Genomic DNA, 16,104 nt, shown 5'->3' with positions numbered 1-16,104 from the left:
TAGCCTATTGTGTGCGCGCGCTGTTGAATCTCAGTGATGGCATGTAGACGTACCTAATTCTATATGTTGGACTAATTAAACGTCTCTTGCGTGGTGAGATTTACCGTTAGGACATCAGAGTAAACGCAGTGATGTACACGAGATGTCTCAGAAGCAAACTGCCGGTGTGGGCCGCCCTGTGCGTTTTGGTGCTATGCTGGCTGTACATATATCCCTCATATAGACTTCCAAGCGATAAAGACATAGCAGAAGAGGTCCTTCGACAGGGAAATTTGTGGACGAAAAATCAGACGGGGATTGATACATTCAGGTAGGCCTTTTAAGCACAATTTTAGCAGATGAGGCGTGTCTAAATTGACGCGTAAATTAATCGAGTAGGATTGCATTTGGGGTTGTCGTGCCGAAAAGCGAGTGCCTGCCAGAACACGAGTGCCCTCATTGAAACCAATGGAAACCGATGACCAATTTTTCAGATAGTTTTTACCCATTTTTGCAGATAAATCTGACACAATTTAAGATGGAAAGCCTATCAATAAAGCATCTACATTCCTTCTGGAAGTATTACAAAGAACTGGTTACAATTTCAGTATTATTTCCATGAAAGAATCGAAGAATTGTCATAACAAATGTTACAGTTTCATTCAAATAGCTCATATTAAGTGCAGGACGAGTAATGTTTCATAAGCATATTTTTAGTTCATAAATTATGTAATTCATTCTGCAAGAAATGGTATAATTTTCTCTCAAAAAAATGTCATTGGTTTCAATGAGGGCACTCGTGTTCTGGCAGGCACTCACTTTTTGGCACGACAGGGTTTCTTTCATTTCATGTGTTGCACGTTTTGTTTTCACATTTGTTATTAAGACATTTATAGACCTAAATGCCAGCTTTTGTTTCAAATGTAGGCTATTACCACTTCTGGTTGCTAAATTCCCGAACGCATCAAATCGTAGGCTACATTGTTCTGGCATTAATCACATCAATCATGCTTGCCAATTTTCCAGGTCTTCAGCCGCAGACCGGGCAGATTTGTCCCACCACGCACGCGCAGTAAGCCTATGTAGTAGGCTAGCAAAGTTGAAAGGCCTATATATATATTTATGGGTGGGAGACGTGACGCCTTGTTTTTCTTAACAAAACCTACAAAACTGTTATTTTTCCTCTTAAAAACAAATGTCAATAAAGAAGATGTGGTACATTATGTTTCATATTAGTCTTAGATGAGAATAAACTTTTTTTGTTAAGATTTATGTAAAGGTTTAGCCTATATGTCAAATATCCTGCAGTGTGACTGTAACATTAATGAAACCTGGAATATAACATATATATAAATTAACCAACAGCATTTTGAATAATATATGAAGAATTTGGCATGATTGCATAAATATTAACTTGATATTAAGATATGTGAATGTGAAAAAAATCAAGACAGTAATATTAACTACAAGTTCCATTTCGTAACACAAATTGCGTCCTGCGGGGTGACATGTATGTCAATGTTGGTGAACGGGCAGCTGCAAGGCCAACTACAAGGGTCTTAAAGACAGGCTCCTAACCAGTCAGTACCTCAGCTATTGGAGAGTGGTCTGGAAGTTTAAGGTGACTCTTCACCTCTTAATATGTCTACATATTGCAATGTTTCTGTCACGCAATGCTTTGGTTCATTTTATGGTGTCCTGTGGTGTGACTGCTCTTATAGAAGGGGAAAAAGGTTTTTTTTAAATGAAAACACATATTAAGATTAAACACAATATCATTATCTAGTTAGCATGATCTCAGAGGTCAGTCATATATACAAAAGGATTAAAATGACCACAATGCAGTGAATTTCCTGTGGTGTGACTTCATGTCATGCGGTGTGACATGCTTATGCAATGTGTTACTCAATCCTTGCTTGTTTTTCATGTGTCATGCAAGGATATAAGGATACCAGGAGATTTATTTGTCAAATTCACACAATTATTACAAGTAATACAGTGAAACCATGCAGTGAAATCACAGTAATCTGCCTGTACAATGCATAGGCGTGTGTGGGTGGGGGTGTGGGTGCGGGTGGGTAGTAGTGTGTGTGTGGGGTGGGGGTTAAAGGAACAATTGTACAAAGAGCATGGGGGATATGTTTGTGCAGAATATTAATAATTTTATTGTATCTTACAGAAATGTCACACCAAGGATGTCACACCGCAGGCCACATTTTCCCCAAAATGGCAAACATTTGGCGAAATTCCACAAACCACTATGAGCTTTATTTTTTTCCTCTTTTTTTCAATTTTTCCCATCCCAGGAATTGGAAAAACTTTGGGAGTTTTTTGCGTTACGCCCTTAAACGTCAACCACCCTTATATACAGTGATCATGATAGGCTGATCATGTCTTTATTAGTGAGAAAACCAGCAAAATCAGCAAGGGATCAAATACTTACGTTATAGCCTATATAGGCCTAGCCTATAATAGGCTATAGGCCTATTAATGGCCTACAAGCAGACAAAGGGGACAGTGAGACTTCACAGCATGATTCATATGCCTATTCAGGGAGATTTGGGATTACTGCCCAATGTTTGCCTTGATTATGCTGAGGGGCATGACATGCTTGATAGGATGGGGGGAAACCATCATCCGACATACAGCCATTCCGACACTTTTTATACCACCATTCCGACACCAAGTTGCTTTTAAGGGGAGCTGTCTACGAGTGTGGTGCTGAATTCTTCCAATATTTGCCCGTGGAGGAGCTGCAGCATTCATTCATTCATTCATTCATTTATTTGGATAGTACAATGCAAATTAATCAATACATCAGTTTGAAAGCTTCAATATAAACATGCCAGAATTAGCATAGATGCTACATTTCATCTGTTGTCCCAGGTAGCCCACTCATACTAAAACAACATAACAAGAAAACAAAAAGTAAATGTAAAAGTGAAACAATGATAATTCTAATGATTAATGGGTGCATGTCTGATTAGTTTTCAGCCACTGTTTAATTGACAATGTTACAGTAATGGTGACATATGGGCTTTTTATCAAGAACTTTAAGTGATCTCTTGAAGAGAGACTTAAATGGTTTTAGAATGTTCTCTGATGTGCGTGACCATGTTGTGTAACAGTAAGAAATATGACTAAATATCATTGCATGCATAAAAATCTTTGCAGCCTTCATGGGTAGGAAAGGTCTCATGTGTTTAAAATTAGACAAACTCGCTTTAACTTTTGTGTCTTACTTTTTTAACATGCTGCTTAAAATTAGGACAAGAGTCAAAGGTTACCCCAAGATATTTAAAATGATCAACCACATCACACACCCTAACCTATAAAAAAAGAGGAAATGCACAGGTATAATATGATCACAACTAATTATGAGGTAAATTATTAGATGACCAAATTTGACATGCAAACTCAAGCTGCTTTCCATTGATGCTTGTAGCAGAAAAGCAGCAATTGTGTTTGTGTATCAATGTTAAGACATAAAAGCAAATTATTTAGGGTACTGTAATAAATACCAAACAATATCTAATTAAAAACTTCATGATTATTTGTGATCATATTATACCTGTTCATTTCCTCTTTTTTCCGGGGTTAGGATTAGAGGCAACGGTTTTGAGAAAGGACTCCTTAATGTAACATGCATTTCTGTTATTTCCTTCACAGGAAACTGATCATGGAATGCTGTGACCCAAGGAAGATGTTTGCTCTTACAAAGGAGAATTCCCCAATTGGCAAAGTCTTGTGGTATGATGGAGAATTGTACCACTCTCGCACAATCAACAATGATACATACCCACTCTTTGTAAAGGTATATTTTTATATAATACTGTATATTTTTATGTCACACACATCAAAGCTCCTGCATTGAATTTAATTGAGACAAATGTGTCTGTTCTGGATGTCAAAGACCTGAAAGTCTATGGGCGTTTTCATTCTTGGTCACTTTCAGACCTGAACTCAGACTTGTGACTCGGCATGTACGCACATTTGAACCGTCCAAAACTTTTCACCTTATTATTATCCATCTTTTATAAGGGCGGCACCATTACTATTTAGGTAGCTGTCGCTACAGTGGTGGGGTTGATAGCAGAGGGGAACGATGATAAGGCCTACAGCCAGGGATGAGTGGTGTACATCCAACAACCTGGCCCTGGCCTGAACATCTCCAAGACGAAGGAACTCAACCTGGACCTCCAGGAAAACAGAGATGCTCCTGCCCCCCTGTACATCTACGGGGAACGTGTGGTGAGAGTGGACTCATTTAAATTACTAGGAGTACACATCTCTGCTGAGCTCTCAATCAACACCTCAGCACTGGTGTAAAAAAAAGCCCAGCAGCGATTGCACTTCCTGAGAGTGCTAAAGAAAGAACCAAGAAGCAAAGGACCATCTATTTTTTTGGGTATGTTTGCGCCCTTGGATAACACTGCCTGCTATCAACTAGCCTAACTGTGTGTGACGAGTTACATGTTACTGTAACAACACATTAAAGGTGCACTGTGTAGAATGTGTCCAGAACTATGCTGCTCATTGAAGCTGTGCTGCCTATTACCAAATTTTATCTTTTCATGAATATTTACTCAATAATACACCAATATTCACTAGTATAACCAAAGTACAGTAAGTTTTGCAGCTAAAGATGTGTATTTCTGGAAATTCAAAAGGACTGACCATTGAGAAGATCCCATTTTCATGTATGGAAAGTGCAATTGTCCCATTCATAATGAATACTTAGCCCCATAAAAGCCTATTGGGCCAAAGAGAAGAGATGGTCTTTTTTGTTGTAAACTCACAATTTTGCAGAAAATCAATCCCTGAACAAAGTCAACAGCCCCCTCCTCCCATAAAACCGTCTGTAACTGGGAAAGGATAACACTTTTAAAGAGATTTCAATCCTTTCACTTGGATGTCTATGGAACATCCAAGGATGATCAGGGCGTCAGACTTGTAGTGCAAATGTTGCCGGTTTGACTCCCAACCTGCCAGGTTGGTGGGGGGTATAATTATATCCCCGAAACGCGGAGCGTCGGGGATGTAATGGTTTTGCGTGCGCCGCCGCCGCGTCCGCCGCCGCGTCCGCCGCGTAAGGTCTTTCGTGTTAACGCGATAACTTTTGAACGGATGTTTGGATTTGTCCCAGATTTTTTGGGTGAATGCTCTAGGGCAGGTTCATGAACTGATTCGAGTTTGGAGGTCAACACTTTCAAGATGGCTGAATTCAAGATGGCCGAATTTTTGTTTGGTCCATAACTTCTGACCGGGTGGATGGATTTGTCCCAGATTTGGTGTGTGTGAATGCTCTAGGGTAGGTTCATGAACTGCTTCGAGTTGGGAGGTCAACACTTTCAAGATGGCTGAATTCAAGATGGCCGAATTTTTGTTTGGTCCATAACTTCTGACCGGGTGGATGGATTTGTCCCAGATTTGGTGTGTGAATGCTCTAGGGTAGGTTCATGAACTGCTTCGAGTTGGGAGGTCAACACTTTCAAGATGGCTGAATTCAAGATGGCCAAATTTTTGTTTGGTCCATAACTTCTGACCGGGTGGATGGATTTGTCCCAGATTTGGTGTGTGAATGCTCTAGGGTAGGTTCATGAACTGATTCGAGTTTGGAGGTCAACACTTTCAAGATGGCTGAATTCAAGATGGCCGAATTATTCTTTGGCCCATAACTACTGACCGGGTGGATGTATTTGTCCCAGATTTTGTGCGTGAATGCTCTAGGGTAGGTTCATGAACTGATTCGAGTTTGGAAGACAACACTTTCAAAATGGCGGAATTTTCATTTGGCCCATAACTTCTGACTGGGTGGATTGATTTGCCCGGTAACACCTTATTTTAATGGTTCACCATTTCAGTGAATCTACCATATTAGGTACAGTGTAATAACCAATGTAACAATATTTAATACCATGTAATACTAGTGTAATACCAGTGTAACAATATGCAATATCAGGTATAGTGTAATAACGAGTGTAACAGTATGCAATACCATGTAATATAGTGTAATACCAGTGTAACAATATGCAATACCATGTAATACCACTTACGCACAAACACATGATGTAAGTAAAAAAATTACATTGTATTAAATATTGTTACACTGGTTATTACACTGTACCTAATGTGGTATATCCACTGAACCATTAAAACAGTATTACCATTTGCCCCATTTTTGCTTCATTTTCACAATAGTCGTTTGGTTTTAAGCCTATGCACGTCATGTCACGTCTGTATGTATCATATACGTTTACAAAATGGTGGACGGGAGTGGTAGGAATGATGGGGGACTGGAAGCGTCGCGTTTCGGGGATATACCTTAAGCAGTCGAAGGCGACTGCACAGGCAGTCTAGTTAACCAGTGCTCTCCCCATCCTCCTCCATGACTCAAGTACCCTGAGCATGGAACCGTCCCGCTGCACTGCTACCTTGGGCTGCCGTTTGGGGCTGCCCCAGTGAGACATAAAGGCAATTCTGTTGTGTGCTGTGAGCACTGTGTGCCGTGGAGTGCTGTGTCACAATGACGATGAAAGTTTCGAAAGTTCGCCTTTTGCTAAAATTTCAGATTTTTTTAGATGCAAGTGTGCAGAGATTTGTTCAGTTGGCGTGGGATGACCCTATTGAGGTTTTATGAAGTCGCATGCGTGTGCAGGGCATTCTACAAGCATGGCCCAGCTAGAGCAGTTCTGTGAGGAGGAATGAAAATTGCTGGGGGTTTTGCATGCCCATGGGGACCCAGATTCCAGTCCAGCCTGGGTCATTTCCCAGCCGTGCTCCATCTCTCTGTCCCACTCATTTCCTGTCATCTCTTTACTGTCACTATCAAATAAAGGCATACCCCCCACCCCCCACTCCAAAAAGGAATACAAATTCCAGCTATATATTGTTAAAAGTTTGTAGGAGGAAAATTCTGAAATTCTAATGCTTTGATATGTTTACAGAGACGTGTAGAAATAAAGGCTTTTCTTGTTTTCCCAGGAGGCACCGTTGAAGGTCCCCCTTAAACGCTGTGCTGTTGTAGGCAATGGAGGGGTCCTGAGGAACAGTGGCTGTGGTGGGGACATTGACCAGGCAGACTTTGTCATGCGGTAAACTACACATTACATTATATTACATTTCACTTAGCTGACGCTTTCATTTGTTCAAAGTGACTTACAACTATTATGTTTCAGGGTATTGGTTACAGTCCCTGGAGCAATGTGGGGTTAGGTGCCTTGCTCAAGGGCACTTCAGCCATGGATGGAGGTGTAGGGAGAGGTCAGGGGAGATTTGAACCTGCAACACCTAGATTGAAAGACCATCTCTCTAACCACTAGGCCACGGCTGCCCCACATCCTACTATTTTGTCCTAGTACACAACTGAAAGCTGAGCACAGAGAGCACTGACAATGGTAGAAACCTGAAACATCTGCTCTACTCTACTCTGAGAAAAATAATAAAAAAAAACTCCTTTTGCTTGACCTTGGTGTCTTATTTAGTGTGCAAAACTGCTCCCATCTTGAACTGTACTTTTTGGGTCCACGCACCTACTTGTTTTTCTAAACATCTAGAGCACAACATTACCCTTTCCTCCACAACTGAAAGCTTGAAAGACTTGGCACAAAATACACGATTGTCCAAAATAAGGAGTGCAGAGTCTGCAAATGACATAGTGACAAATATATTTATTGAAATGCTGGCATTTTGAAGTGTTTTTGAACATCTTGGATGGCCAAAATGTCATGTTATGATTCTCATTACCATGCGCTGGGTACCACAAATATACACAATGTGTTTAGTTTAGTTTTTCTTTCTTTCTTTTTTCTTAATCATTGAAATGAATCTAGACACTTTGACACATACAGTATCTTTGAGCAGCGTAGATTCTGGGAACAGCTGAAATAGATCAAATCAAACAGTGATGAAAAGGCACAATCTGGACATTTCATATCATGCATGATAGGTCATTTATTTTGGTGGGCTTTTCACTATATGGTCGTCTTGTTAGGCCTGGGTAGGTCTGGGAGAAGGGCTCTGCAACATCTCAGGCAGCAACTTTCAAAAGTTGAAGTTAATTAAATGTTAAGATATGAAGAGAACAACATTGCAGCAGGTATGTTTTTGTCCATGACAAGATGGACATGGAAAAACATGGAGACATCAGAGGAGACCAGGATCACTACATAACAAGGGGGGGATGTGTCTGTGAACAATGTACGTACATAGTTGTAGCTTTGCATAGTCTTTGAGCTTGAAAGACATTTTGTTCCTCAACTCTAATGAGGAGAATATGAGGAAAAAAGAGGAAAATTTATTGAGCTATTAAAAATCTGAAAAAAATATATATATCGCTGCTGCAAATGTCATAGCAAATATACAGCAAATGATGCATGTCTCAGAGTGTAACATATCTGTGAGGGGAGTTCTCAAGCTAGTGAAGTTAGCTCATTCAAGTGAATTCAAATAACATGACATTTACATCCGTGTGGCACCAGAATTTCCTTACTTTTATTAATTTCTGGTCCTACACTGGTTGCACCTGACTGGCATAGAAGCACACAGTATGTGTTTTCCTTTGTTCACCATCATATCTACTTGTGTGTTGAACCAATCACTATCCTTAATGCCATAGAAATATCACCACTGAAGTGATGTTTTTTCTAATATCTTGTACTCAACATTGTAAGATACTTGAATCCAGAGAACTGTCTCAAGTTTGGTGATTGAAATTTTCTCTTCTCACAGCCATAGGGTCATTAGACGGAAGGTCGAATGTTGTCACTGCTCACACTGTTTGATTTCAAGGGTTATGATGTTATGCAGACGCCGTTGATTCATGCTTGATGTGTTTTCCTTAGATGCAATCTTCCTCCGCTTTCCGAAGATTACACAGCTGATGTAGGTACAAAATCCCATTTTGTGACAGCAAATCCGAGCATAATTGAAAAAAGGTAAACTTAACTTTATTCTACTCTGGATGTAGTGTTGATTGACTGTACACTTCTTTCTTACAATTCTTCTACAAATGTTTGTAGTTTTTCTTTTAGTATTGCATGCAACTACTGTAAACTCTATGTTGCTCAGTCCATTGGAAACCGGTATGCTTTTTGGATGAAAAGAGAACATTCTTCTCTAAAGAATGGTCTATGTGACAATCACTTGTATACAGTATTAATTGTATAGTACTAGTATGTGTTTTCATGTTCATTCAAAATGTTTGATAGATTTCAAACTTACATCCTCATTTCATTTAAATTCAAAATATTTGTTATTTTTCAAATGAAGCCTACATTCAAAATTTGGACTCAACTTTCTTCATGAATGTAATTTTTTTTTTTCTTGACAATAGACATAAAGTAAAAATAATACAAAACTCCAAGCAACCAAGCAGGGCAAGCACTACTCCTATTTGAGCACATACAATCTCACCAGTCATCGTGTTACTATGTCTTGTTAGACAATCTATTGTGCACGCCCCTCTGATACAGTGCAAGCTGATCACATATCCAAAATTAAGCTGCGACCACATAGATAGTCTTTGGTTGAAGCATTTCGGTGCCAGGTTAGGTGTGTGTCAACTGTCTGGTGAGCCTTGTATCTTACACCAGCCAGGATCATAGTCCTCAGTGAATAAATGTGATTTGAGATGCTTTTTCAACATATCCAATGTGAGGGCTTGGCGAATCTGCAGAGGTAGACTGGGGGCGGCAACACAGAAGGCTCTGTCACCAAAGGGCTGGAGCCTGTAGTGGGAAATAGCAAGCTGATTCTTGCCTCAGGGACCTTGATTGGGAGTGATGCTGGAGGAGATAGGAGAGGTACTGGGAATTTTGTAAGGAACCATATGGACCTTCCCAGAAACTTAAGAGGTCCGTGGAGCGCAGTGCGCTAAGCCCCCCACATTTGGGCTTACATTGCCCACGGGGACCCTGGTTCGAGTCCGGCCGGGGTCATTTCCCGGCCCTGCCCCATCTCTCTCTCCCAATCATTTCCTGTCTATTCTCACACTGTCCTGTAATAATAAAGGTCAAAAAGCTAAAGCTCTAGACAGAGCAACTCTTAAGTCCAACATGATAAAGGAGATACAGTATGTGCAGGAAGACAATTAGGGTGTTTTTATCGAAAGATTTAAATTATTTGGTATGATTGTATCGACATTATCATTTTACAACTCGTGCCTTTTTTTCCATTTTCTCATAGGTTTCAGAACCTCTTGTGGTCACGGAAACGGTTTGTGGAGAGTATGAAGGCGTACGGTTCCAGCTACATCTACATGTCTGCTTTCACCATGAAGCCCGGAACTAAACCGTCTTTGAGAGCATATTATGCCCTGGCTGATACCTCATCGAGCCAAAAAGTACTCTTTGCCAACCCCGACTTCCTGAAGAGTGTTGGGAAGTTCTGGAAAAGGCGTGGCGTGCATGCCAAGCGTCTCTCCACAGGCCTCTTTCTGGTGAGCTTGGCTCTGGGTTTGTGCGATGAAGTGAAGGTCTATGGCTTTTGGCCATTTCCGGAGAACCTAAACCAGCAGCCTATTAGCCACCATTATTATGACAATATCCTCCCTGACTCTTACTTTCACGCAATGCCTGAAGAATTTTTACAGCTCTGGAATTTACACAAGACCGGCACCTTGCGTTTGCACACAAGTCACTGCACTGAATGGCAAAACAGTGATGAGAACAAGCCTCATTAATTCACTAATTCTGTGTGACTTTGTTAACTTGTTCTATTGAACTCAGCGCTCTACACTATCCACCTTATTCCTGGCGTCGTGGCTGGAGCAACAGAAAAGGGGTGCAATTTCCGGTATTTACAGTACAATGTGATGGTTAATAACTATTGTCTTAAAGATGCAGCTGCAAATAACTCAGGGAAACGTTAATTTTAAGGGGTCACTGTTGTACTTACATTATTAGATACAGTGCAATAACTGGTACAATAACATGGAAGTACAAAACCAGTACATGTTATTACATCACATTTTTGTGTATCTACATACTGTAATGACAATGTAATATGAAGAGGGTTTATAATAATTTGCCAAGACAGTGAATTCTTCCAGGGAGGCAAAGGACTGAACAGCGGCCTAAAACACTGTTGGTATGTAGATAAACAAAAAGAATACATGATGTATGTACAACACTAGTGTATGTTATTACACTAGTAATTACACTTTCCCTAATATGGTAGGTACATTGTGACAGTGACCCCTTAAAATTAAATGTTACCTAACACAGAGTCATAACAAAATATAACTAAGTTGAAGTGGAACGCCTTTTTGCGCATGATATCATGGGAGCTAGGAATAAGATGGATTGTACGTAAAAAAAAAATACTCAGCCGAAGTACGAATGTCTATCTGTGACAGAAGATAGAAGTCTATCTGTGATGAGATAACTTGTAAAATCAACTCAACTACTGCTGTATACTACTAAGGTTAAGGGTATTTTCACATGTAGTCCCCCTTTAAGTGAACCAAACCAACAGAAAATGGACTCTGTTATACTTTTCTTCACATTGTGAGTGTATTACAAAAAGGACCAGGTGCTCTAGCTATGAATGAGCGTTAACTCCAAACCCCTTGCATCCATTATCCACCCTGCACAAAACTCTCCTCCTGAAAGGTACACTGTGTAATATTTTAACAGTTTATTTCCAGAATTCATGCTGCCCATTTACAAATGTTACCCTTTTCATGAATACTTACCACCACCACTACAATCAATATCTAGGTATTCATTATTCTAGGTATTCCACCAATTATTTCTAGGTATTCATTCATTTGGATAATGGCACTTCTCATACATGAAAAGAGGTATCTTCTCCATGGTCCGCCATTTTGAATATCCAGAAATAGGCATTTTTAACTGCAAAATTTACTATACTTTGATAATACTAGTAAATATTAGTTCATTATTTAGTAAATATTCATGAAAAGATCAAATTTGACAGTACACAGCACAGTACATAGGGCCTATACACTGGCCACCATCTTACACAGTGCACCGTTAAACTTCATGTCTCTAATAGGACAGGCATTACAATAGAACTTCATTATTGACAAGGGTAGATTGAAGCCATAGCCTACTTCAAAATGCATTATCTCCTGATCTCATGTTCCTCATAAACAACGGTAAGCAAAGACAATTTGTTTAAAAAAAGCAAAGAAAACTTTGTGTTCACAATGCACAGACTAGCGAACTGTACCGCAGGCTTTTTAGTGAACTGCACTGGGTACGGTTTGGAGTGTGCACATATGCACAGAATTTTTTTTGTCACAGGTCTGAGTTCACTTAAATGGCTTAAAGCAGGGGTGGGGAACCTTATTCATTGGACTTCACTTCCAATTCCTCCAAGGGCCGTAAAAGTCCTCCAAGGGCCGTACTATAAACACAAACCAGGATTTCCCCCTGCACTTTAGGCCTATATTGAGGGCCCTCGGGACAAGGTTCCCCACCCCTGGCTTAAAGGGACCAAGTGGGAAAATACCCTAAGGCCCATGTTCTCCTGTGCAGACTGTTCTCACATTTTATGCTATTTTGTGTAATTTATGTCACACTTTTCTTTGCTATAAATGAAAAAAATGAATGCAAGCTGTGCTCAGACCAAACTAATCCCTAACCCGTCACTAAATTAATGTTTTTTTGCATCTTTAGTTTTGCCATTAACAATAAAATAACCAAGTACGTAATACGTGAGACAAAACAAATCTGTGCCTAGACCAAACCCATAGCCTGCCCCTACAATAACTCCACTCCTAACCAAAGCCTGTCACGCCGAAATAACATGCAAAAACAGTTGAAACTCTCTCTCTCTCTCTCTCTCTCTCTCTCTCTCTCTCTCTCTCTCTCTCTCTCTCTCTCTCTCTCTCTCTCTCTCTCTCTCTCTCTCTCTCTCTCTCTCTCTCTCTCTCTCTCTCTCTCACACACACACACACACACACACACACACACACACACACACACACACACACACAAAGTCAAATCCAAAACTATTTCTTCGACAACAGGCTGTGTATGTATCATGTATGTATGAAAATGATGAGTTGTTTTGAGAGGTTACTGAGAAATTTTGTTTTCATTGGATATTTACATGGTAATGATATGGATATTATTGGAACTGTTTGGAGACTTAAAGGTGCACTGCGTAGGATGTAGGATTTTTTTTATTTTCTGAGTTTTACTACCCTTTTTTCACATTTGATTGAAGATGACATACTTTTTCTCAGACCTCACATCTTTTTGGTTACTTTGATGCGATTGAAGACCGGATAAAGCATGATAAGGCATGGCATGTGAACATGGGAAGATGAGACAATGCTCTCCCAAAAAGACACTCGTCCTAAAACACTGTTCCTCCAAATAAATTGTAGATAATTGATTGTCCTGTTTGCCATTTCATTTTTTTTCTATCTGTTTTGCCACTTTGTCTATTCATCCTGGTTTTATAGTTAAAGGGACACTGTGTGGGATTTTTTGTTGTTTATTTCCAGAATGCATGCTACCCATTCACTAATGTTACCTTTTTTCATGAATATTTACCACCACCATCAAATTCAAAGTGTTCATTATGACTGGAAAAATTGCAATTTTCATACATGAAAAGGGGGATCTTCTCCATGGTCCGCCATTTTGAATTTCCAGAAATAGCCATTTTTAGCTGTAAAACTGACTCTACTTGGCCCATACTAGAAAATATTAGTTCATTACTTAGTAAACTTTCATGAAAATATCAAATTTGGCAATAGGCAACCCAGTTTCAATGAGCAGCATAGTTGCAGTACCTTTTTTGACCATTTCCTGCACAGTGTCCCTTTAATGCTGTTAATGGACAGAATTGGGTGGCTCAATGAAATAACCATCACTTAAGTGACAAAAGCACCAATACAAAACTTGTTTGGTGTTTCATAATGGTCTACTCTACTGTATGTAGCAGTTTTAGCCCAAGAGCCTGAAAGGCAACTGTGATGCGATGAAATAGTTAATCTGTCATACGCATAATATTGGTGACGTCATTACGTGAAGCTGAGACTTCTGCAAGTTATTATTATATCCATGAAGATGCTGGGAGCATTAAGTTATGTCCGTGTTATCCTGAGTTTAATAAAAGACCTCAATGATAAATACAGCCTGGCATTTTCATGACAGCAACACAATATGACTATTGATATTGCTGAGAAAAGAAATGTTTTCTGTACAGAACATGACGTAGATCATAAATCACTGATTCTTGAGAATGTGGCTAAAACAGGTTTTAATTTTGAAAAAGTCCAAAATATAGAGGTATATTATCATAGACGGTCTTAGTTTTGTATTGGATTCAATGATATTTATTTGTCATGTACAGAGACACTTTCGTGTCACTTGTATTTAAATGCATGACCGGTGCAAAACAAGTGTGCAGAGGAAAGGTGAAGAAGAAACAAAATAAAAATAAAAGCTTTGTGTGTGTGTGTGTGTGTGTGTGTGTGTGTGTGTGTGTGTGTGTGTGTGTGTGTGTGTGTGTGTGTGTGTGTGTGTGTGTGTGTGTGTGTTCAATCAAATTAATTAGGAGGAATTCAGTAAGCAAATGGCATGGGGAAAAAGCTCTTTCTCAGTCTCTCAGTTCTGGCTCTGTGACAGCACAGTCGCCTTCCAGATCTCATTTTTTAATAGTCCATATCCTGGGTGTGATTGGTCTTTGAGAATTTTATGGGCCCTAGATAATACTCTCTTTGTATAGATGACTTTCACAGCTGGCAGAGGTTGATGAATACAGCGCTCAGCAGAGCGCACTATCCTCCAACCTCCCCATATTAAACTTTTTTCATAAATAGCCTATTGCTTTATTTTTGTCAACACTGTTTGACACAACTAGAAGTAAAATATGTTTTTTTGTATTAAAGTGAAGAATTATTTAAAACTTTCAGCCAAATTGTAGATACATATTGTAAGCATATTCTTAAAACGAGTCAAAAACACGTAAAACTTGCCTGATTATCATTGACTTTCAAATCTCATACCAGGATGTCTGACCAAGAAGACAATGAATAACGTTTCCCAAACCTGGTTAACCTGCCTCTCTTGGTTTGCTACTGGTCAACGCCAGAAAAGGCTGTGCCGAAGTTTAAACCAAACATTTTCTTTGTCCCAATAGAACGTCTCCACTTCAACCACATCACTGCCTTGAACACGCTGCTCAAAGTTGATTGCTTCCCAACAAAGTGGGAGTTCCCGATTTCTCCGGAGGTCAGAAACGATATTTGTATTACTCCTGGCCTGACTCGAAGCAACGCTGAAGGAGTTGCGTCTCTAGGAGGGCGTGGCCTGGCTAGTAAAACTCCTTCCAAAAAAAACTTTTTCTATAGTTTTTGTCACCTCCGTCAGATGAGGATTATTGAGGTTACACTGAGAATTTATTATTTGGGGATTTCTTATATACAATAGAACGTCTGGATCTGGTACTGGATCGGTTGACAGAGAGCTATGTGCGTGCATGCATGCGCGTGAGTGGGTGGGCGTGTTGGGTTGCACACAGATTTGGGCATGGACACATATAGTGTGCGACTTCACCACCAACACCATATCTTTCAGTGGATAGGCTTTTCTCTGGGCCATACACAGTGGACACTCCCGGACACTTCTTGGACACATTGGACACTTTTTGACCATTTGGTTGCTCTGTGCGCTGCACCACTCAGCTATGGCACATGTGATGAACCACTCTTACTTTTTATGACCAACCACAGCCGTGTGTGTGTATGTGTATGTGTATGTGTGTGTGTGTGTGTGTGTAGCAAGGGTAGCAAACCTATGGACGCTGTAAAAGTGTGAAGGCTCTTCAAAGAGAGAACCTATGCTTACAGAGCAGTACCGAATGAAGAGATTTCCGTAAAGCCTACCAGAGAACACAAGCATTGGCAGGCTCATTCACCATTGGCACCCTGTGCTCTTCACAAATGATGTAGCAGGCAGCATAGCATTCTCCATGGCATCTCCAGGCTTTGTCATGTCTGACTGTCACATGAGTTCAGCCATCTATGAAGAGCACAGGGCACCAATGGCAAATGTGTCAATCTTGATGTCCTCTGCATCTATACGCAAATCTCTCTGTACAGAGCCCGTGCAGCTCTGCATAGGCCCCACATGTGGACACCAG

General features: G+C 40.1%; 1 protein-coding gene across 1 annotated transcript in view; it reads left to right on the top strand.

Annotated features, from left to right (window-relative positions):
* The window catches only part of st8sia1 (ST8 alpha-N-acetyl-neuraminide alpha-2,8-sialyltransferase 1), a 13,011-nt gene extending 191 nt beyond the window's left edge, over positions 1-12,820 (top strand). Inside the window, exons 1-5 of the mRNA XM_063217846.1 lie at positions 1-310; positions 3,649-3,793; positions 6,964-7,073; positions 8,823-8,915; positions 10,165-12,820. The exon at positions 1-310 is cut by the window's left edge and continues 191 nt beyond it. Of these exons, the coding sequence (XP_063073916.1) occupies positions 132-310; positions 3,649-3,793; positions 6,964-7,073; positions 8,823-8,915; positions 10,165-10,660 (1,023 nt within the window). The 5' untranslated portion in view covers positions 1-131 and the 3' untranslated portion in view covers positions 10,661-12,820. The remainder of the gene's footprint in view (positions 311-3,648; positions 3,794-6,963; positions 7,074-8,822; positions 8,916-10,164) is intronic.
* Positions 12,821-16,104: the final 3,284 nt, after the last annotated feature.

The sequence above is a fragment of the Engraulis encrasicolus genome, chromosome 15 (genome assembly GCF_034702125.1).
Source record: "Engraulis encrasicolus isolate BLACKSEA-1 chromosome 15, IST_EnEncr_1.0, whole genome shotgun sequence".
In the NCBI taxonomy this organism is placed as follows: Eukaryota; Metazoa; Chordata; class Actinopteri; order Clupeiformes; family Engraulidae; genus Engraulis; species Engraulis encrasicolus.
This window is presented reverse-complemented; position numbering and strand designations above follow the sequence as displayed.